The sequence below is a fragment of the Planococcus citri genome, chromosome 3, assembly GCF_950023065.1.
Source record: "Planococcus citri chromosome 3, ihPlaCitr1.1, whole genome shotgun sequence".
NCBI classification, from domain to species: Eukaryota; Metazoa; Arthropoda; class Insecta; order Hemiptera; family Pseudococcidae; genus Planococcus; species Planococcus citri.
The window spans coordinates 53,694,488-53,716,914 of NC_088679.1; the positions used below are offsets into that span (position 1 = coordinate 53,694,488).

The 22,427-nt window shown below is 32.4% G+C and overlaps 1 protein-coding gene across 2 annotated transcripts in view; it reads right to left on the reverse strand.

Annotated features, from left to right (window-relative positions):
• Nucleotides 1-22,427, reverse strand: part of LOC135840556 (neuropeptide SIFamide receptor-like) — a 92,612-nt gene that overhangs the window by 9,298 nt on the left and 60,887 nt on the right. For both annotated transcript variants that reach the window (XM_065357161.1, XM_065357162.1), the window contains exons 3-4: nucleotides 18,791-18,890; nucleotides 1,032-1,383 (exon numbers count right to left, since the gene is read on the reverse strand). In XM_065357161.1, coding sequence (XP_065213233.1) covers nucleotides 1,032-1,383; nucleotides 18,791-18,890 — 452 coding nt within the window. The remainder of the gene's footprint in view (nucleotides 1-1,031; nucleotides 1,384-18,790; nucleotides 18,891-22,427) is intronic.

Below are 22,427 nucleotides of genomic sequence, written 5' to 3' on the forward strand. Positions count from 1 at the left end.
GAAAAAAGTTGAAAAACGATTCACATCCTTGCTCATAACTCCTATGAAGAAGAAATTGATCTGAATCTGAGCTGAGAGGGAACAGATGAATGAACTAAATTTTCTTCCTCTTGATTTCAGCAAAACGTCTTGTTTATCATAGGGAAAAAATTAATATTCCCAGATATTGAAATTAGGAGAAGAATTACTTGACAAGTGATGAATGTTGACCAAATTGAGCAGAAAAGCCTTCTTAGAAAATTTTTTTGCTCTGGGAGGTGCCACTGCGGAGAGAAGAAATATACCCTCAAAGTGGAAGCAATTTAGAAAGAAAAAAATCGTCGTTTTTTCGTTCCTGTACTTATCACTACGTAACTTGTTTTGGGAAAAATGGCTCGATTCCAAAATGAAAGTACCTATGTATGTATTTGAGATTCTGCGTCGATCTGCGCTACTGTCGTCAAAATCCAAGACCACTTTTATAGAGTTCTGCTGAGCGGTTAAAAATTTGCAAAACGTTTAATTTTGGATAAACTCGTGTTTTGAAAATTTTGTATTCGTAAATATTTCGCATTAATTTAGCCAAAATATTGAAAGATGTCATTTCTCAAACTAGGTAAAGCCAATTTTTTGCTATTGCTGCCAACTAGAAAAAATTGAGAAAAATAGCCAAACATTTACAAAATAGGCTTGCGCTGAATTCTCTCAAAATCCGCATATTTTTTGGGGGGAGGGGGGAGAGGGCAAAGTTTGTTCGGTTCCATGTTTATTTCAGTCAGTTTTTATCATTTAAAAGAGAAGAAAATTGTCAAAAAAATAGTTTTAATCTTCTTTTTTTTCAAAATTAGGAAGAAAGTAAAAAATTTTATTTTTTTAATGTCGATTAAATTAAATTCTGAAAAATTTTCATCTCATTGTTTCCTTCTGATCTGCTTAAGTAAGTATAGCTCCGTCATTTTTTTTTTTTTTTTTTTTTTTTTAAAGGAGAAAAAAGTGAGTAGGTATTCATAACTATAGTTAAATAAGTACCTAACTAGAACTAAAGTACGTACTTTTATTTTTGAATTTTGTTGCATACGTTCCATCTGTGCGTTTTTCGAATCAGTCGGTATGTCCCTTTTCCATACTTTAATGTAAATAAATATATAGCATACGGATATCACAATTAACGGTATCAAATAACCCAAAACTACATTAATTATTAAGAAGTAAACGTTTCCGTTCAAAAAATCAGGCCAAACTTCCAGACAGAACATCGTGGTATCATTGATCACTTTCACCAGATCGAAAAATAGTAGCCAGGGTAGTGGTACGATCAGTGAGTATACCCAAATACAGGCTATTATTATTCTCGCTATTCTGGTGGTCATTTGGAATTTTAACGGATAGCAGATGGCCAAAAATCTGTAACAAATAAGAAGAAAAACAATTTATGTAGGTATAGTTCATACGTGTACAACTTATTTAAATCTAATTGTAAGTAAATACTTGCAGAAATAGTTAACCTATAGGAAATCAATAGGTAGGTAGGTAGGTACTTATAGGTAAATTTTAGTTTTGTGTATGAGGAATGCTGTATTAGTAATTGGATCAGAGTTCGAGGGTAAGAATCTGAATAGCCAAGTATCTCATGCGTGGCTGATCTGATTCCATGTAAAAATCATTCAAAGTATTGTATTAGTGTGAGTTGTGGGAAAATTAATCTCACATTATGATGACAAATAAAGTGAGATCAGAAAGCTTGAGAAGTCAAATCAATCATATCAGTTCTGCAAGGGTAGGATTGGGAGTTCTTTCAATAGACACTCCTCTACTCTGCTATTGCCCTAACTGTGCCTTTCTTTCTCGTTTTTTCCAATCCATATTACCCTATTTTTTTATCTCCCCCTGCCCCTTTCACCAGTATATTTGAAAATTTTAGTACCTACTCGTGACAGACACAAACAAGTAAATAGGTTACTTAGTGGAACCAGATAGGTAGACTCAAACTACACATTGTAAGAATCACACCACAAGAATGGAATGATGAGGATGAGAGCACAATTGAAAATTTCAGACTCCTTCGTTGTCTTCATAATATCACCAAACACCAAACCACCGTTCCTTTTACTAAACATACAAACATTATGATGTTTAAATTATTGGCTCGTATCAACCCTAAAGAATTCCAAACACGCTTGTTTCGACGAAAATTTCGAACCTTGGAGAACCGGCTAAACAATAAATTCCTTTTATAAAAGCTACGAAACGACAACTTTGTTCTAAGATTGAAGAGTATACCTATCAAGATTCCCTTTCGGTCAATGCCAATATGCAGTCAACTGGCTTTTTTCCATTATTCGAGGACTCTCGCGTAATTAATTGCGTTACAAGAGCTAGGTAGTTATTCGCATTACGTAATAAATTTATAATAACAGCGTTTATCTTTGGGCCTAGGTATTTGATAAATTTGTGTCTAGGAACTCACCTAGTTATAGGCTCTCTTGAAAAAAAAGAGTCTGTAGAAAAAAAACAATTTTTGATATGTATCTGAAAGTAAGTAATTCAACTGATGAACGTTGAAAAATTGCATTATAGGTAGGTACATAGGGTCAAAAAAAATTCGCAAGAAGTCAAATTTTTCAGATTTTTTGAGAATGTAAAACAATATTTAATTTGTTTTTGAAATTTTCGTTGCACTTTTATGCAGAGGAATTCAACTAATCCGAGTGAATTTTGCGTCTCAAGCTGAGAAAATATTCCACGGTACATTTTGAGCTCAATATACCTTTCCAATCCCCATGTAATAATGAAAATTGTAGAATCCTTCACTCCTACCAGATAAAACATTATTGTACTCTCGGAATCGCCCTCATACATGAAAAAATAGTTTTAAAATATTATACATGCCTAATCCTTCATCTCACACAGCTCCTACAAAGAGAAATAATCGATTTAATACACGAGAGTATAATGCTGCTCGCTGCTGACCAATTTTTAATACAATTAGGTAACGATCGCCCGCACACGTCGTTAATCTATCTTCATACAGCAGTCAGCAGCGCGAATTTTTTTCCACGAGAAAATTTTTAATAATTCATTTACCAACTTATCGCGAGTGAGGGTGGCTTTAAATTATTAATTTCTTTACACACGCATCCGTCAATTCAGTACGAACCACAGTCTCCCTAATAATATTACGTGAGTAGGCTATTTTTCAACATAAAGGTGTTAATTAAATGGCGAACCGCTAATGTTTGCCAGTTTAATGCAGCGTAAACACGTATTCACTAAAAAATACCAATGTCGCAACCGTTTAAATTTAGTGTATTGCGTTAGTGGAATTATATGCGTTGGTTTTTCGTGGAGCTGCTGATTGATTTTGAAATTTAGGTATCCAAATTTTTATTCAAAGTACCGACATGTGACTTACCTATGGTTTTCATAACTTTCACAAACACCCTCTTATAACAATGAACTATAAATTCGAAGACATGGACATACAAATTATAGCCAACTTGAAATTCAAAATCAGCTCTGATATGAACGTGGAATTTGAAAAAATAAAGGAGGTTACCGAAAAGTACCAGATAAGGGGAAAAAATCGTTAATAAAATTCATCTTTTACGTCTGAAATTTATTCGCATATAAATATAATAATGAAAGAAGTTCAAATTATTTATTTAGGGTATTTTCAAAGTGACATCGGAATAGCGTAAAACGAGAAGAAACACGTTAGGTACATGAAAAAAAAAAATAATAGTAAAATTCAATTCTCATAATTGGAAAAGTTTTTCGGCCATTTTAGTAGAGCCGATCGTAACAATCCACGTATTTGACTCCAGAGTATCATAAAAAACTTGCCAAAAGTGTACTCATAAACGTAGCCTAACAATTTCAATGGCTCGATAAATTGTCGTAACTCTAATCCGAAGCTTATTCAAAATTTTACCAATCAGGAATATCGACAGAGGGGTCAACTTTACACGAATCTTCTAACTTGCAAAATTAATATCATAGAAGTAAAAAAGTAGGTCTCGATTGTTAGAATGGTAATTTTTATTGTTGGTGAGATCTGATGACCACTGGACACAATTAAATTTACCATCATGGGCTTGGGTGGCTATGTTAGCGAATTTTCGTAAATTGTAAGTTACCTACAAAAGAACGAGTTGATTTTCAAGTATCGAAATTTTTATATACAATCCACAATAAAATTCTCGAATTCGTTTGCATTCAAATTTCTTATACCATTGATAGAACTCGAATCGTGAATTTTTGGGTCAATGCTGCGGTACACTTAGGTACGATAGGTACAATGCAAAAGCTTAAAAAAATTCATACCCATTCAACTTGACCGAGAATTCGCCAATTAGATGGTTAACCTAGTAAATAGCATAACGCATTTGATACCTACTCAATTAGCGAATAAAGGTGTTTGTATGATCGACACTTCGTGTTATGTGGCTACGGATACAACATCACAATATGTTATATGTGGTCTTGATCAAAATGATGATGAGATTGACAGGTAGGTATAAGAGAAATGGAGGAAGACCACTTTTGAAAAGGTCAAGATAATGTTATGTTATGAGTATGGCATTCTCAAGATGACATAATAGATGGATTAAGTTTCTGTCACGTGTATTGTATGTTTTGAAGAATTTATGACTTCGCTGTTGTTCTTTTTTGGATTTTCTCGTCTTAGAAGGTTGGTTTGTTTATTGAAAAATGGGAAAAATACATTTTTTTTTTACAATCACAGCGATATGTTTTCAAGTCATTATTGTATTTTTTTGATGTACCTATTTTACAAGTAGATCTTATCTTATATCTTTGATTACTTCATTCTAATTGCAGTAAGTAATACGTATGTATACTTACAGCTATAAAAGGTGGCATATAAAATACACATTACCTATCCGCATTACACTGCACTAGTTTCGCATAAATCTCGTACAAATGCACCTATTTCAAGTGGTTTATTAGATACTAGAGTATATGATTTCGCAATAGAGTAGAATAAATTCAAGCACAGGTAAGTTAAACAACAAAACAGACACAGTTCACGTACTTTACCGTAGTGAACCGGTTAAACTGATTGATTTCTTCTTAATTACCAAAACGGTAATCGATCAAACGAGATCTCGAGTGAGATTTTATCGGAAACCTGCGCCTAGTACTTGTATAATTATTTCTATAAAAAGTATAGAAATGAGCACTTATCAGTATTTTATATTGGAATGATTGTAGTTTTGAATTCGAGAATAAAAGTTTGGAAAATGGGTGAAAAGCTTACTTATCTTTTAAAATTATTCTTCTGAAGAGAGGAAAACGGAAAATATATGGTCTTTTGTCAACAATTTTCATTGCCATTCTTTATTTTCATTTATTACTAGACCTACCTAACATAGGTGTTATTATTTCTTTTAAAATATAAAATTGCATTTTTTTTTTTACCTTAATAGTTGGAATTTTTTAGTTTTTTTCATCACATCTTGGATCGTTTGTTGAATCAATTTTTGATAGAATTGAGTTGAAACGAGAAGTGTGCTCAATTCTATGAACCGAATTATTCTATTAGCCAATGCAATAAAAAAAACGCAAAATTCCAATTTTTAAAAAAAATTTCATCACTTTTTGGTGATTTTTAAGGTTGATTTTGATACATAGGTACCTACTTACTTTTTTTTTCTTAGTTACGTTTAGTCCCTTGAAACGTTTTGAACAATTATTTTGTACGATTTTTATAAAATTTTGATTTTAATTTTGTGTTTTTATGTCATTTTAACATGTTTTAAACACTTTTTCATCCGATCTCTGCTAAATGCTAAAGTTTTCTAGTTTTCTTCAAATTTTGAAGAGTATAGTTAATTCTATCAACCAAAATGTAAGAAGAAACAAGCGTTAGCAGAACTTACTGTACCTACTTTTATTTTGAAATTAAAAAAAAAAAAAAAAATGGCGTTCCAGGGAATCTTTTTGTCAATCACCCAGTCAAAGATTTTGCTCATTCTTTAACTAGAGCACGAGGTTTTATAGGGCAACTTCTAAAAAAAAATATTCCCAAAATGATCCAAAAGTTGCCTACACCTATGAAAAAAATCCTCAACATTAATGAACTACTTAGCCAACCTCTTTCAAATAGCTCAATTTTGACATAAACGAAGACGACATCCCAGTTTTTTTAAAGACGTAATTTTTCAACCAAAAAAAATGCCTCTAAAAATGTCGAAATGTGTGATTGAGCACCAACATCAACGCATGAAATCACGTTTTCAGGTCATATTCTGACTAGCAACGCATTTTCAGGGTTTCATCAACAAGAGTGATAAAAACTTTATCCAAGTATCCACTAACATGACCTCAAACTTTAAAAAAAAATTCTTTATGAAATCTCAAAATGTGCAATATTTTTTTTAAGTCATTTTCTTAACTACCAACGAACGCTTTTCAAGGGCCAGTGGGCCACTTTCGAATAGAGTGACAAAAATTGCATTTTTTAGGCATAAATTTGACAAAAAGTGACCCAAAACTCTCAAAAATTTTGAATTATATTTCAACTTATCGCGTTTTGAGACTCACTTTTGACTTTGTAAGTGTATCTGTTGGGCCCAAATTTTTTTCAGAAAATGTTTTGAAATCTTGCTTGGCAATAGGTTTTGAGGATTACTTTCAACATACTTAAATGAGAAAATGTGTGAATTTTTTGGTTCAATTAAAAAATAAAAAAATGTCTCGCAACCTCTAGGTAAATGTGCGATTGAGCAGAGGCTATACAATTCTGGAAACCATTTCTTCTGAGCCATATTTTTTTTACACCTACATTCAACATGAAAGCGGGAAAAAATGTATTTTTCGACATTTTACAACGTTTTTTGGAAAATCTTGAGCCCTGCAAAATAATAACTGGCTATTTTGAGGAGCTTGGAATCAAAACTCACTTTTGCCATCGGACAAAGATTCGAGAAAATCGACAATAACTGATTTCGCCTAGTACGTTGATGAAAAAAACGCCACAAAGTGTGTCGAGCTCTTGAGTAAGACTACTAAATAGCTGATTCCATGAGAAATTTTTTTTTTTCAAGTTGCGATATCGTTGCGGTATGGCTATCAAGTTTGGCAAAAGTGAGTTTTGATTCCAAGGTGGGGTAACTTTACTTTCTTTTGCAAATATATCGAAAAAAAAACCATGTCGACTGGAAATTTAATTCTCTACAATTTTCTTCGATTTAATTTTTCCGTAGAATGCTTCGTTCCGCCTTCAGAGAGCTTTAGGTATAAGTTTTCAGCGCTGAATTTTTCCAAAAATTATACTTTCTTTTGCAAATAATATCGAAAACTAAGCACCCTAGAAAAAAACCAACGACATTACGTCGATTGGAAATTTAATTCTCTACAATTTTCCTCGACTGCATTTTTCTGTAGAGTATTTTGTTCCGCCTCCTGAGGGCTTTAAAAGTTTTGAGCGCTCAATACTTCCAATTTTTTACCTCCTCAGTTGCACAACTTCCAAATTCAAAACGACCATTTTCGCAATTTTCACTATCAGAAAATGCTTCTGAAGTTGCAATTGGATTATTATGGCTTTGTAGACTGCCATGCGACCTTGAAAATACAGTTTTGATTCCAAGGGCACTTTTTAACACGAAATTGTGAAGACCTGGGGCCGAATTCGGAAAAACGGATTCTGTAGGATGATAGAGAAATTGAAGAAGTATCCGAATCCGCAAAAAAACGTATATCGATTTTTGGTGTCAAAAGTGAGTTTTGATTCCAAGCTCCTCATTTGGTTTTATATGCATACGAAATCGCTGATTGAAATGACCGGGAGGTTCCCTCGTTTGATTTAGTTGAATTGCTAAGATTAAGGAATTCATAAGTTCTATTGTCAGATTTCTTACATTGCATATACGAACAACGTGAACAGCGTAGGATTAACTTTTTTCGCATCTATGGCGGACAAATTTTCACCCCCCTTCTTCAATGGAATTTGAGAGAGAGGGGGTTGAAAGCTAGAATGCCCAATGCTTTAATTTTGCGAAAACGATAGTTTTACCTCAATTTGGAAGGCGAGTACGAGTTCTTATCACTCAGTTCGGTGAAATTCTGCAGATTTTGTATACATAACCTGCTGATCAAATTTAAATATGGAAAATCTCACAAAATGCGAGAAAAAGACTTGAGCATTTGAAATTTTGGCATTTATGAATGGGTACGGTAAGTACTTAGGTATAAGTATTTTTGCATGCTGTTTCGGTTCAATTTCGGTTGATCCAAACATTTTTTGATAATCTAAAATCAACACGGAATCAACAGTCACCTACTTGAAGAAAAAAATGTATTTCAACTCAAAATTATTAAGTCGTGTCTTTTCTCCTAATATAAACCATACCGTCAGAAAATTTTCAAATATTTGCCAACTTAAAATTAAAAGTAAAATTTAAAAAAAAAATTAAAAAGAAGTGTCATATTATGCCTGTTATTGCATTAGATACAATAGTAATCATCATACCGATAAGTTGGTTGAAAGTCGACTCGGTTTTTATTTTTAAATAGGTTGAATTTTATTTTATTTTTGTCCACTAGGATCGCAAACTTATCTGTGTAGTATCCTATTGGGAAAATGCTACGGTTAAGTGCATATTTATTATTTCGAAGACGCAGCCTGATAATATGCAAAAGGTTTTTCAGAATATCTGTCGTGTAAAGTAGATGCACGGGACCTACAACGACTGACTGTATGATTCGCTAGGTAGGTTAGGTAGTAGGTACTGTAAAATGTACAGCTGTTCAAGGTCACGAGCTTTTATAACGAATTTTTTTTTCTCGAGCAATTTGAAAATTTTTCCGTACCACGCATTCCGACCATAATTACCCTATAACTCAAAAAAATTACCCAATAGCCATATCGCAGCGTATGCTACGAACGTTGTAAATGATGCTTATTTTCTCGTCTGCTGTTATATGTAACTGGAGAGTGAGAAAGAGGAGGGTAAGGTACTAGGTACTCACGTAGTACTACATATAAGAAAATATATAGGCTTCTGTATATTTATACTTATAGTGTAAGTATAGTACGAGTAGGTATAGCATAGGGTTAAAGCTACGGACTTTATGATGTTACTAGGTAACGATTTCATCGTGTAATGTTGTTATACTTACCTACATACTATTCGTTGTGTACTGTGTACCTGCTACTACATACCTACAAATATGTAGGAGTTTCGAGTAAAGTTTTTGTATTATTAATTCGCTGATAAAAGAAAATACCCATGATATTATACTCTGGCATACATGCTACAGTGAATAAACATTGAAATAAACTGTTCATCGAATGGCAAGAAAAAATTGATTAAAATTTTGTGGACGTGGTACGAACGCTTACCTTCGAGTCAATTTACAGGTAATTTTTGGTTTACGTACAGGGTAAAAAAAAAACAATATTATTTTTCGCGTTACATTCCATGGCAGAAGTGATCGCCAATACTATAAAAAATTCACCCATAGAAAACATTGCAAAAGTATTAGGTATACCTTGTGGTTATCTACTTTTATGTTTCTCAATTACTCGAATTTTTCGATTACTAAATGAATATTTTATAAGAGATGTATTTTAGTTGTTTTTTTTTTGCTATTTTTTTTCTGGCCATCGATCCTATAGTTTGGCACTATTCTTTAAATATTTGTGTAGCCGTCAAATTGTTAATTTGTCAGCACTGCGGTGATGTTCGAGGGTATAGGTGTGTAAAGAGGAATGTAGTACAACTTGATACAGTAGGTAGGAAAAAAAATTCTTATTTCGTTCCACGATAAATTTGTTTGACTTGAGTTACACTGTCTTACAGTTCTCGGCAATAATCGCAATAAACGTTACAGTTTCTGTTTAATTGTATCAAGAAAGTTGCCGCCTTTGTTTACTCTGTCTCTGTGTTCCTTGTTTAATCTTTATTTATACCTTATAGTAATGACTTTCTTTAAAAACCTTTCTGTTTTCTTGATTAAACGCCGCAAAAATTCGTCTTTTTGATAAAAAAAAAAAGCCACCCTTTTATGATACAGTTTCGTTGGAAATTATGTCATGGTGACATTTTTTTCTCTACGGGCACGTTTTTGTTCCAAATGAAAATACACAAGTAGGTAATATGTACAAATGATACCAAATGTTGTTTTGGATACGTAAATTTTTTTCCTTCAGTTTAAAATTTTGCAATTTTTTTAAACGTTGTTCGAATTTTTGATGGCTGAAAAATAACGAATTCCCAAATTTTGGCATTTTACTTTCTATGAGGCCCAATTTTTAAAAGTTGATTTTATGGTGTTTTTTTTGAGTCTGCAGGCTTCAAGTCTTTCGAATTTGTTTAAAATTTCAATGGATTTCTCCTGATGAATGGATTGGGAACCCTCCATAATTTAACCCCACCTCCTCCTGAAAAAGTTCGGGGAATAAAATTCCCGAATTCTGAGTTCCATGTAATTAGATAAAGAACATCTCGATCACTCAGTCATCGATTTCACCAAAGCATAGGGACCCACAGAACAGCTTTCAACAATTTTAAGCTGCTTAAACTAAAAATTAAGGGTCCAACGAAGATTTAAATTTTAAAAAAATCGAAAATTATGTCATTTTTGATGAAAAGTTTAGAATGATTAGTTATTATTCCAAAAAAACACATATTCCTGTACACATTTCAACTTGAAAAAAAGTATAGGTATGTACCTACCTCAAGATCACAAAATGTGAGATTGTTCAGCATACCTAACTATGAGAATCTTTTTTCTGGATCACATTTCAACTGTCAACGCATTTTGAGTGCCATTTTCAATATGAGTGCAAAAATTGTATTTTTATAGACCAGATTTTCAAAAAAAAACAAAAAAAAGTTCTCAAATCATAAAATGTGCATTTGGGGAATTACAACTTTGGGAAAATTTTTCTAGATCATTTTTCGATAACCAACGCATTTTGAGATGAGCAGAAAAAAACTTATATTTTTTAAAAAATTCGACCCTGTGAGAATATTTATCCGCTCATGTCAAAATTCAGCCTCTAAACCTGGTTTTCATTTCAAACATGACCATAAAAATATTTTATGAGAAAATAAGTACCTAATAGGGCCATTCGTTGAAAATATTTTGGAAAATTCAAAACTTCACAGGATTCTCAATTTTTTGATTGCATAGCTGAAAGTTTTTCTGCGAGCTATCTTATAAGTTCCAGTGTTTTGGTAAGAGAAAAAATGAGCAAAGTGTGAAACCATAGATGATTGAGAATTTACCCTAGATAAAGCTTAGAAAAGATTCAGATTCATTGTTTAAAAGTTAAAAAATGTAATGTTGGTCTTTTTTGCAATAGGTAGCTCAATTTTCAAATGGGAGGCTTCTTTAAAAATCATTGAAAAGTACCAAAAAATCATATTTTATGGATGGTTTAAAATAATAAGTACCTATCTAATCAAATTTGGTGAAAAAAATTGATTTTGCGACTAATTATGTAGGTACATACTAGGTACTTACTTATAGGTAGCTCACCAAATCAAGTCAACGTTCAATGTACCAATTTTTTTGTTTTCTTGTTTCCTTTCTTTCCAAATCCTAATTCTCGGAGAAAACTGCTACGAGAATTTGGAATTTGATTTAAAGAACACGATTTCAATTAATGTTCAGAGCTTGCACGAGTGGCTAAAAATTCATTTGGAACATTTTATTGAGAAATGTTTCCAAACATGAATTCAGAAATCCACTGAAGGCTTCACAGAAGCTCACGCCTGCTTCCAAACAATTCAGGAAGTCAAAAATGGGATTCTACGTCAATTTTTGCCTTTCTGCCTCGATTGAATCATAGGTACCTACTTTCATTTTATATTGATGTGATCACATTAGAATCTTCAAAATTTTTCAAAATTAAAAAGATGAATAAAATTCAAGTCTTGATTTTTTTTTATTAGAAAATTATCAAAGTTGCGATTTTTGGGAGGGGGAGGGTCAATTTTCCTAGAGGCTCAAAAGTCAAAAATACTAAACTCATCCCTGCTCACCATATTTTCTTTCGTCAAATTTTTTTTCCAAAACAGAGACTAAAAAATTTGCGAATTTTGACATTGCTTGGTGATTCTTTTTACATTAAATACTTATTATTACCAAATAAAACAATATAAGCTTTGAAAATTCAAAGTTGAACTTTTTTGCGAAAGCACAACAAAATTTGAAATCAGAATCTACCTGCAAAAATATTTTCAAAAAAACATACATCGCACGATATTTTTTCATTCACTAGGTAGGTCCTTATTTATTTTTGAAATTTGGGGGCTTATTGCGAGACCTAAAGGCCTAAGTAGGTACCGAAAAATCAAGTGGAAATCCGAAATAAGCCGTATAGAAAATATAACAAATAATATGAATACATGTCACATGATTTTTATTTTATTTTTTTCGAAATTTAAACAAAACTTCAGGAGAACGTAATTTTTTATAATACCGAGACCCTAAAAGAAAACGTTTAAGTCTATTATGAAAAATAATTTCAAATCAATTCACCATAATTCATACCTATTTATTTCAACTTCAACATTTCATTTTATACGCCATTAAAATTGTATACCTATTTGAACGAAAATTTGTGCTGCAGGTACAAAAGTTTTGAGTCTTTCTCTGCTCCCTGAAATTTTGAGAAAGTTCAGAGATAAAAAATGACGACGATTTTGTAACTCAGCAAGAATCCATAGAACAATTCTGAATCAAATTGCAAGACCTAAGGCCATAAATGATTCTTGGCACAGACTGACTCATTTTGCATTTTGAGACTAAAAATGCATACAACCGAAGTAAACTGGCAAGTAAACGTAGGGAAGTGATATCCGGGGTTGGGGTGGGTGGACTTCTTCCTGAAAGTGTACCCCCTGCCTCCAACTCCGGACATAACTTCCCTATGTTACCTAGTGTTATTTTCAGCTTATTGAATATTGACCTTGAAAGTTGCTCGATATACCTACTTGTACTTTACGTACATATGTAGGTATATGAATAAAGCACCGAATTGAAAATACTTAATACCTACATTATATCCAGACAACATACACGTATCACCATCAGTGTGAAGTATAGCAACAATTACTCGCCTTTGCAAATTTAGGCTACAAGTTATGTAAATGCAAGCATTTATTTCGTTTGCATACTTGGCGAATATAAGCTTGAAAAGAAACCGCAGATGTCGAAACTTGTCTTGCCTTGTTTCCAATTCGATGAAATTTACACTGAAAACTTTCAAGCTTACAAGTTGCAAAGTTCTAAACAACACGAGTAGAATATTTAAAAAATGGTCTTATATACGTGTGTGTAAAAGATGTAGTAGGTTAGGTAGTACGAAGTATAGGTAGAGGTACCAAGTATGCGGTTCAAAGTATATTTTTTTGGCTTGTTTGGAGTAATAAAAAAAAAAGAGGAAAGAATCGTTACCTACTACAGCTACACATTAAAATGTCTAGGTCATGGACAAATTGAAAATGATTCGATCGATTAAAAATTACAGGGTAGGTATACTTTCCCTACGAATTGGAAAAAAATCATTCTTTTAAACCTTACCTACTTTGATTGGAGTATACCTATATAAGATAGAAAAAGGCATACAATGCAGTGATACCTATTAGTAGAAGTTATTGAATTTGTTTCAGTTTCAGGTCCAAGAATAAGGGTATTGATATTGGAGGTAAAAATGGTTCAGGCTGATATAAATTCACGTTCTGGATAAATACCGATTTTCATGGTCTTAACTTTAGCTTCATTTAAAATCAATTTTCCCACCAAAACAATAACTTATTGTTTTCTATTCGAGATTATAATGGCCCCACCTATGCATGTATGTCCATGCGCAAAAAATTAAAAAAGAAAAAAATCTACTAAAAAAATCATTTAGGTAGGTATTTTTATTTAAAACAATAGTTTCCCATTCAATTTCACCTCAGCTTACCAAAAAAAAAAATTGGCGTTCGAATTTCAAAAACCCACACGAATTCTCGCACAGAAAAAATATTCGCAGCGGAGGAAACCTACACGTGTGAAAATAAGGCTAGGCAGTTCAGCATTATTGATCCATTTAACGCGCGAATTGTAATGTGGTTTTAATAATTAAAGTAAACGTGAAAATAACACTTCCTCTATTCTTTACATAATTAAATAACTCAATGGACAAACATCCACACGATTTCACTTCAAAACCACCGCTACTTAAGTACTGATCTGCTAAATGGTTGCCTATCAATAATGCAGAAATAACCGTACGATGCTAAGGTTCGATTTTCCTCAGACAAAATCTTTCTTCTTCGTCTTCTTCTTTAAAATACTATACCTATTCGTTCAATTGAACTTTTTTGTTCGTATTTGCTCTGTCATTGGATCAAAACAAATTTCCGTTTTATCTACTCACAAAATTTTATCCCATAAATACGGGTTATGAACGGAAAAACTCGACCATTATTCAGATTTAAATTAATTGCCACGTCAATTTAGTTGTTTAACACAGGACATCTTGTACTTACACGAATACTACACCCAGTATACCTCTACCTCTATACCTACCAAATACCTACATAAATTCTCATCGCATCATTACAAAGACATCGAAGAATAGGATTTTTTGAATGTAATGCTAATAAATTTCAAAGCACCTCGATGTACTAGGTAAATACCACCAATACACGAGTATGGTTTTTTTTTCAACCAGTATACGCATCATTGTAAACAAATAATTAAACAGATGTGGTAATAAGTAGCCATATGTGTTATAAGTTCAAGGCAAAAGACTCAACAAATCGCCAATGATCTAACTAGAATGCTCGTTCTGTGCAATAACAAAATAAGAGAGAGCAAGTTATCGTTTACCTATATAAATTGTCGAGTTGATCGATCATTTCCTATTGTATATTGTGCACCTTTGCAATATTATTCATCGTTACCATAAACCAAAAAAAAAAATGTTCCTGAAATTGGTGAGTACCTGATTTTGTTTCCTTTCTTCGCACGCGTTATTATAATCGCTAACTATGAGTTACCCAAAGGACTCGCAGCGCGTAAATTTTTAAGAAAAATTAACTCGTAATTTCGAACCGTTCGCGGTAATTTATTAAATGACCTATATAATAAACTCAAATCGACATATTTCTCCATCGTGAAGGTAAATTGCTTTTGGGATGTAATAAATTTTAAAGAAAAGAGAAAAAAACGCAAACTTCAAGGGCAGTGGTTCAACAAACATAAATTTCATTTCGGCTATCTATCTCCCTTTTTACGTGAAATGTTTTAGGTAGATACTCAAAGGCAAAAGGATCGCGAATGCGAGTTTCGAAACGAGTTTTTTTTTTTTTTTTTTTGTGATTTTATAATGCATTGAACAAATAAGTATGTTTATTTTTGTTCATTTCGTTCTTTTTTCCCTATTGAATTTAATAAATTGATGATTACAATAGACTCGAGTAGATATAGATAGGTATTTCCAATAACTGCACTTTTGCCTTGAAAAATCACTAATTTTAATTTCCAGAATCACATTTAATTAAAATATCAGTAAAATATATTTGATCGTGGTTTTATTGGTTCTTTATCGTAATAGAATGCACTAGGCAGATATATTAATGTGGACACATATCAGGGGTGTCATAAAATTTATGTTGTTTGGATGGCTGTAAAATATACGCAGGAGCTATTTGAGAATTTATTAGAGCCATCGTTTGTACATAAACCATGCATGTAAATTTTTTAATTTTTATCGCTTATTTTTGCACAGAATTTATCACGAATAATGCGCAATTAAAAGGAGAAAAAAATCGAAATATTTTTTCGTCAGATTCAAGTAACAAAAAAAAAAAAAAAAACTTTTCAATGTTTTGAAAACGGTAACGTAATTTTTCTGATGATAATTTTTATATTTTAATGTTTATTATTTAATAAATTAAATATGTACAAATACAATCACGGAATAGTGGACTGGGTACTTATGCCTTCAATACATTTTAAGTACTTAGTAATTCTTATTTAACTTTGAAAATTTTTTTTACTAATGATTTCATTTTTTAATGCAACCCTAAGCGTGTCGGAAAAAATTAGCTTTTGATTATTAGAAATGAGTCGATGAAAAATAATTAAAAAGGATAGAGGGCTAGAATCTTAGGTTGAAAAGTCGTAAAATGTACGGTTTTGTATAAAGTAATAAGAACGAGCAATTCATCAGGCTAAAAATCAACTTCATAACCTTTCCTGCTGTTACCACGTCTGATAAGAAAGCAAAAATCATCAAGTAAATTACATATGTATAAATCTCAATTTTTCCATTTAAAATTTTCTTCTTTCAAAATTAAGTTTACTCAACTTTTTCAACTAAGAATAATTGGAGTTTTCTTCAATTGCGCAATTTTTCCAGCTCACGTGCTATTCTGGCCAAATTTTCTGAAGAAAAAGTTGCCACTTTAAAAAATTCTCTTGTTTAAAAATTAATGTTGTCAATATTGGTAATATGAATTATACCATCTCTGCTCCATGATTGATCCACCCCTGTATTTTGAACAACTCTGAAGAAAAATATTGTTCTATTTTTGATTTTCCAAGAAGCCAGTATTTTTCTCAAATAATATTTTTGAAAGACTATGTAATTCGAGATGCTTCAAGTTGCAGTTCCTAATATTTCAACAGTATTGGCAACACAAATCACACTTCAGGAGTGTAGTTTTGTCAGCTCTAAGGTTTGAAGGGGCAAAATTATATCAGTAATACCTACCTACATATTTCATATTATTTCTCCGGCATCAGACGTTTCAAATGTATGCGTCCGAAATTTATTTAAATGCAAGATTGAATGACTTGGCTAACAAAAAAATCTTCATGCAAAAAATAACAAAACAATGAAAAGGTCAACGTGGGTAGTTTAATTCAAGTCTAAATTCATATAAAATATTTTTATTTTTAAACCATTTATTTGGAATGTTCAGTAATTTTTATTCGTGATTCATTATTCGAATATTTTTTTAAGCGATTTTTAAACGTTGGTCTTTCAAACTGATTGTAATCGCAAAAATGGGATGTGATATGTGATTCGAAAATATTGAGGATTCGAATCTGTTTTTTCCTCAATTTTTGAACCAACAATTTAGCAAATTTTAGTTTTTTTTTTTTTTTTAATTCACTCTCGCAAAATTAGCATATTGTCATGATATGCTCACTTTATAGATTGAAATCATTTTTTTAAATAAAAAAACTAGGAGAAAAATAAAACTTTGAAATAATTTTTTTTAATGAAAAAACTAGGTAGGGAAAAAAATAAAACCTAAGTAATTGTGTATAGTTTCAAAAAATGTGTAAAAAACAAGCCACAAGGATTCTCAACATGATTGAATGCGATTTGTGAGTCGAATTAATTTTTATGCGATTCTGCCCTCTCCTACTACATCTAGAGATTTTATACTTTACCGAAATTGTTCAGTGCTTTTTCTGGAGATTTAGAATTTTTTTATTGACCAATTTCAAAGTTGATAATTAATCTTAACTACTCGTATTAATGTATCTATTCTGAAAAGCTAGATTGAAATCCATGATTTGAGCAAACTCATCAATATTGAACTGCAGGAACATTCCTTTCTTCAAACATTTCTTAAATCACAAGTTTTTCAAAAACTCATTTGCAACCCCATCAATTTTTAATACAGGTTGTTTACTCATCCAAAATTTTCTCTCTGGTGTATCTGTTGGGTTCCTTTCAAACTTCCAGCATTGTATTAGTTCACTCCCCCCACCTGTTTGCTCGAGCAGTGTAAACTTTTCAAAGTCTGACCATTGTAGGCTTCCTCAGTCATACACACTCTAATAATACCATGGATGATATCCAAATAACTAAACACTTTACGTATTTTACAGCTGTTGATCTCATTAGTCGCGATCTGCCATGGCTCACCGATTGCGAAACCAGGCTTTTTGGCGCCAATAGTCCACCCTGTCCCAGCTATCCACCCGGTTCCAGTCGTACATTCGGCACCAATCGTCCATGCGGCTCCAATCGTTCACCCGGCACCAATCATTCACCCAGCACCAATCGTTCATTCAGCTCCAATCATTCACCCGGCTCCAATCATTCACCCAGCACCAATCGTTCATACGGCTCCAGTCATTTTACCAGGCGCTGTTAGTCATTCTTCAATAGTCCATCACCCGAGTCCTGTTCTCCTGAAAACAGCTCCCATTGTTCCAGTTGTTCACCAACCAATTGTTCACCAACCATTCGTTCATCATCCAGTTGTTCCAGCCCCATTGTTATTAAAATCAGCTCCAGTTTTGTCGGTGCATCCTCATACAGCTCCTTTAATTGTTAAGAGTGCTCCTTTATTGCATCCTGCTCCTTTATTGCATCCTGCTCCATTATTGCATCCCGCTCCTTTGTTTGTGAAACCTCATTTCTAATCATTATTCATTATACGTTGATGTATTTATAATAAAGTTGACAGTTTTCGTATTTTAACAGTGTTTTGTGGAAGGTCCGACGGTGCCAATGTAGGTACCTGCCTAAGTATTTTTTATGCATTTCTTAAACGAGAATTTCAAAACGAAATTTGATATTTTTCTGAAACTACATTGAACTTGCGGCTGAAGTAGGTACACCTATCTACCTCATTAATGAGCTTAACTATTTTCGTGAGAGTAGGTACTTCTTCAGAGCTTTCAAAGGAATGCTAATATTGTTTACCTAATTACCTATAAGTACCTACTTGGTAATTTTTGTAAGTATCTTTTCGCTTATAATGAGCTAGGTATTCATAATGAAGTAAAATAAATTATAAAATGATTTAAGTCTTACCTGTCATGCGAGACTGCTATCAAACTATACACAGAAGCATTTATTGCTACTCCTTGAACATAGGGCACGGCTTTACACAGTTCTTTACCAAGTACCCAAGCTGTAAAAAAACAAAAATGATAACTTTAAGTCAATTTTCGTTCTGTAATAAACATAGTTAGGTACTGAAGATTTATGAATAATTGATACAAATTTGTGCAATAAGATTGTAAGTAGCTAAAAATGACTCAAGGAGGTACTTTGATACTGCAAACTTGAAAAATATTCAAATTCAAAACCATTTAGGAAATTTAACAGTTTTCAAAATATAGGTAAGTAAAGAACATTTCTAATAACTTTGCTTTTTCAACTCGCATTATTCGTAAAATACGCAACGAAACTCGTTTATGAACAAATTTCTGGTGAAATGAAATAAAACTTGATTGAAAACGATATGATCTGGGTATTTAGACCACCATGCGCGTAAATTAAGTAGGCCACAGATAAAGGATATCCACACTTTTATTAATTTTTTTTTGTCACAATTTAATAATATTTTTATTTTTAAATTGCGCACCGGACGATTTCATTTGCAATGTTGCAATTTTACGTTATTAGGTACCGAAATATTAAAGAAGAAATTTTCAACCACGAAATTGAATATGTGTTGACGCAATATTGAAATTGAATATCACAGAGAAACTCGTTAAAAATCTTAATTCGCAAAGTTGTTGCGAAATTGGGTCACTTTAAATGAAAAAAATCTCGATATTTGAAGAAACCAAGAAAAGACTACGGATTTATCAAGGATATACAATGAACGTACAATTTGTAACCGAATGGTGCCCATTGATGAAGAAAATCCAAGCGCAGTTGGCTTCTGCATAGCTACACTTATATTCGTCGTATTCGATAAATATTCGATATGGTGGAAAAATTTTGAAAAAAATTATGTCAAAAGGGAACCGCGTAATATTAACGTTTTAATAAGGTTTCCTTAACGGAACGTTCCGGAACAAATAAAATTCGCAAGCACGCTCAAAAGTACCTCTTCAATTTACCCAAATCATTTCACCGCTTATTCATGAATCAATTTCAAAACTAGATTGCTAAAGGGGGAAAGCGAAAAAAAACTTCAAAATGATCGTAAGAATAGGTATTGAATATACTTTGAAGCTGAAGTATGAGAAGGTAGAGTCTCCAACTCCATAGGTACCTAGATATACTGCTGAAAGAAACGTTGAAAAGCAATTTTTTTTCACAGTATGTACAAGAATATTTAAAAGTTTTAAAAGCAGATGTTATTTCATCGGCAGTTTTTATTTTATTAATTTTTTTTCCTATTAGATACGACCTTGTGTCTTTTATCCTAAATGCTTGTACTTTGTTTTGATATAAAAACAACTTTCTGTTCATTCTTTTGCCTAATTGAATGTTTACGGCGTTTCTGTTCGTTGAACAATGTACTTAGGTACTTTATAGTCTAGTAAAATTTCTCTTATTTTTGTTTCTAAAATAAGCAGTCAAAGATAAACTACAGTTCTAATCTTTTTCTGTGTTTTAATTTTGTGCCTCCGATGGGAGAAAAATGTTCTGAATTTCTTTAAGAAAACGTATCTTCAAATGATTGAAGTATGTAATTAGGTAAATAAAACAGAAAAAACTCATACAGAATGAAGGACCAAGTTAATTTACGAGGAGAGTTAGTTTAGGTACCACAGTAATGCAATATATGTAGGTTATGTACTTGAAAACAAAATTTCAATCGAAGTTACCCTGTGTTAGGTACACATATGTGAGATAGGACGTACGCGTAGGCATGTGTTTCAAAGTTATAATTTTACTTACAAGGTAGGTAAGTAATCTTTGGCCAAAATTGAATCATTCAAAAAGATTTTTCAAGTCACCTTTATGTTTACCGAGTCACCGAGTGGTTTAATTAATTAAATCTCGAAGAATGAGTCTTGTGTGTACACATACGCATAATAAAAGCTAGTTTTACACGAGGTCTATTAATTAAGGGATTGCTGTTTAAGGTAAGATGTTCTAATAGATAACATAATTTGGACCTTTTATAGAAAACCAGTCAGCGTATGCTGTCTAGAACAGCGCCCCTGAGGTAGGGAGATTAATGATTCTGCATCATCCTTTTGGGAAAGTTTTGTTCGCCATGGTTATTGTAATACGTTATGCGATCGATTTTCTCGGCATTATTACTCGTACTTACTCCTGGTATTTACACAGTAGGTGTACTTAGTTGAACGTTTTATTATTCTTGTTTTTCCACGTGCTTAATTGCTTATAGTTTCACTTTAGGTACCTTACTGTTTTTTTTTAATTGTACATAAATTATTTGTATTAACGATTTTATTTGGGACACTGTGATCTTTGAATAATTTCTTAGCTGAAAAGCTTAAATGTTATTCATCGAATAAATTTTCGATGTACACATAAGTGATCAAATATGTGATGAGTACCTATCTAGTTCCCGGCAATAATAATTTACTTGATCGGATTTTTTTTGTGATTTGTCAAATAAAATTTCACATTTTATTTTAAATATTCGAATTCAATCATTGAAAATTATTTTGATTAATGCACTGGAGTGAGTCGTCAGTTTCCTGCACAGTTGCATTTGCGTAAGAAAATTTACTTCCAATGTGGGATATTAGATATCAGAAAAATTTTGAGTTTTTAGTCATACAGGAAGCTGAGCAAGGGGTCCACAAAGCAAGGTCAAATTTTATAATAGATAGATAAATCAATTTTATGATATTTAATTTGGGAAAAACTAAACAATAGCTTACTTTAGTTCTTAGCAGCTTTGGCAGCCTAAAAATCGAGTTGCGGCTTATTCTCAACCTATTTAACACTTTAGTCCGCATTTGGCCCGATTTCTAGACGGAAAAGCTCGAGTGCATTTTTAACCAGCACATTTTTATAAAAATCAAAATCAAAAACTTTCTGTTTGTTCGGTAATTCTTGAAATGAGCATGAGTGACTGTATCCTTTCTAAAACCAACTCCTTGAATTCGAATTTCACCATTTCAAGCTATTCTCAATTCTGAAGCCTCCGGCGTGATTTTAGATTCATCCAGAATTTTAAAACTCCTCTAGAAGGTGTGGAAATTAATTTGGGCAGCTAAAAATCGATTTGTAGCTTATTCTCGTGGTCCGATTTCGAGGTGGACACTACGAGGATGTCTTTTGACCAGCAAATTTTCAAAGATGATTAAAGAACTTCTGTATGACTGAAATAGAGAATATTTTGAAAATTTCAAATTTGTTAAAGATCAAATCATTCAAATCAAATCGAAATTCTGAAGTTATTTTTTCGTTAAAAAAAAAAAAGAAAAGTGTAGGTTAGTGCCGTGACTAGACGTTAAAGTGCACTAGTTTTTTTTTCCGGTGCAAAAACTCGGAAGCCGTCGGGTATTGTCGGAGGTACTTCGTTCAACTTGTATTTATCATTTCATCGTAATTCGTAAGGTGCGATGATTTTATTATTTTTATCAATGATGATCTTCCCTGACACTGGTTTTTCAAATTCAAATTTTTGATGTCAAGTATTTTTCCACAACTAAAGCATACTAATGATGTTCATATGAACTTACTCGATAGTTGATGTTGATTGAAAAACCACTGTCACTGTAGATGC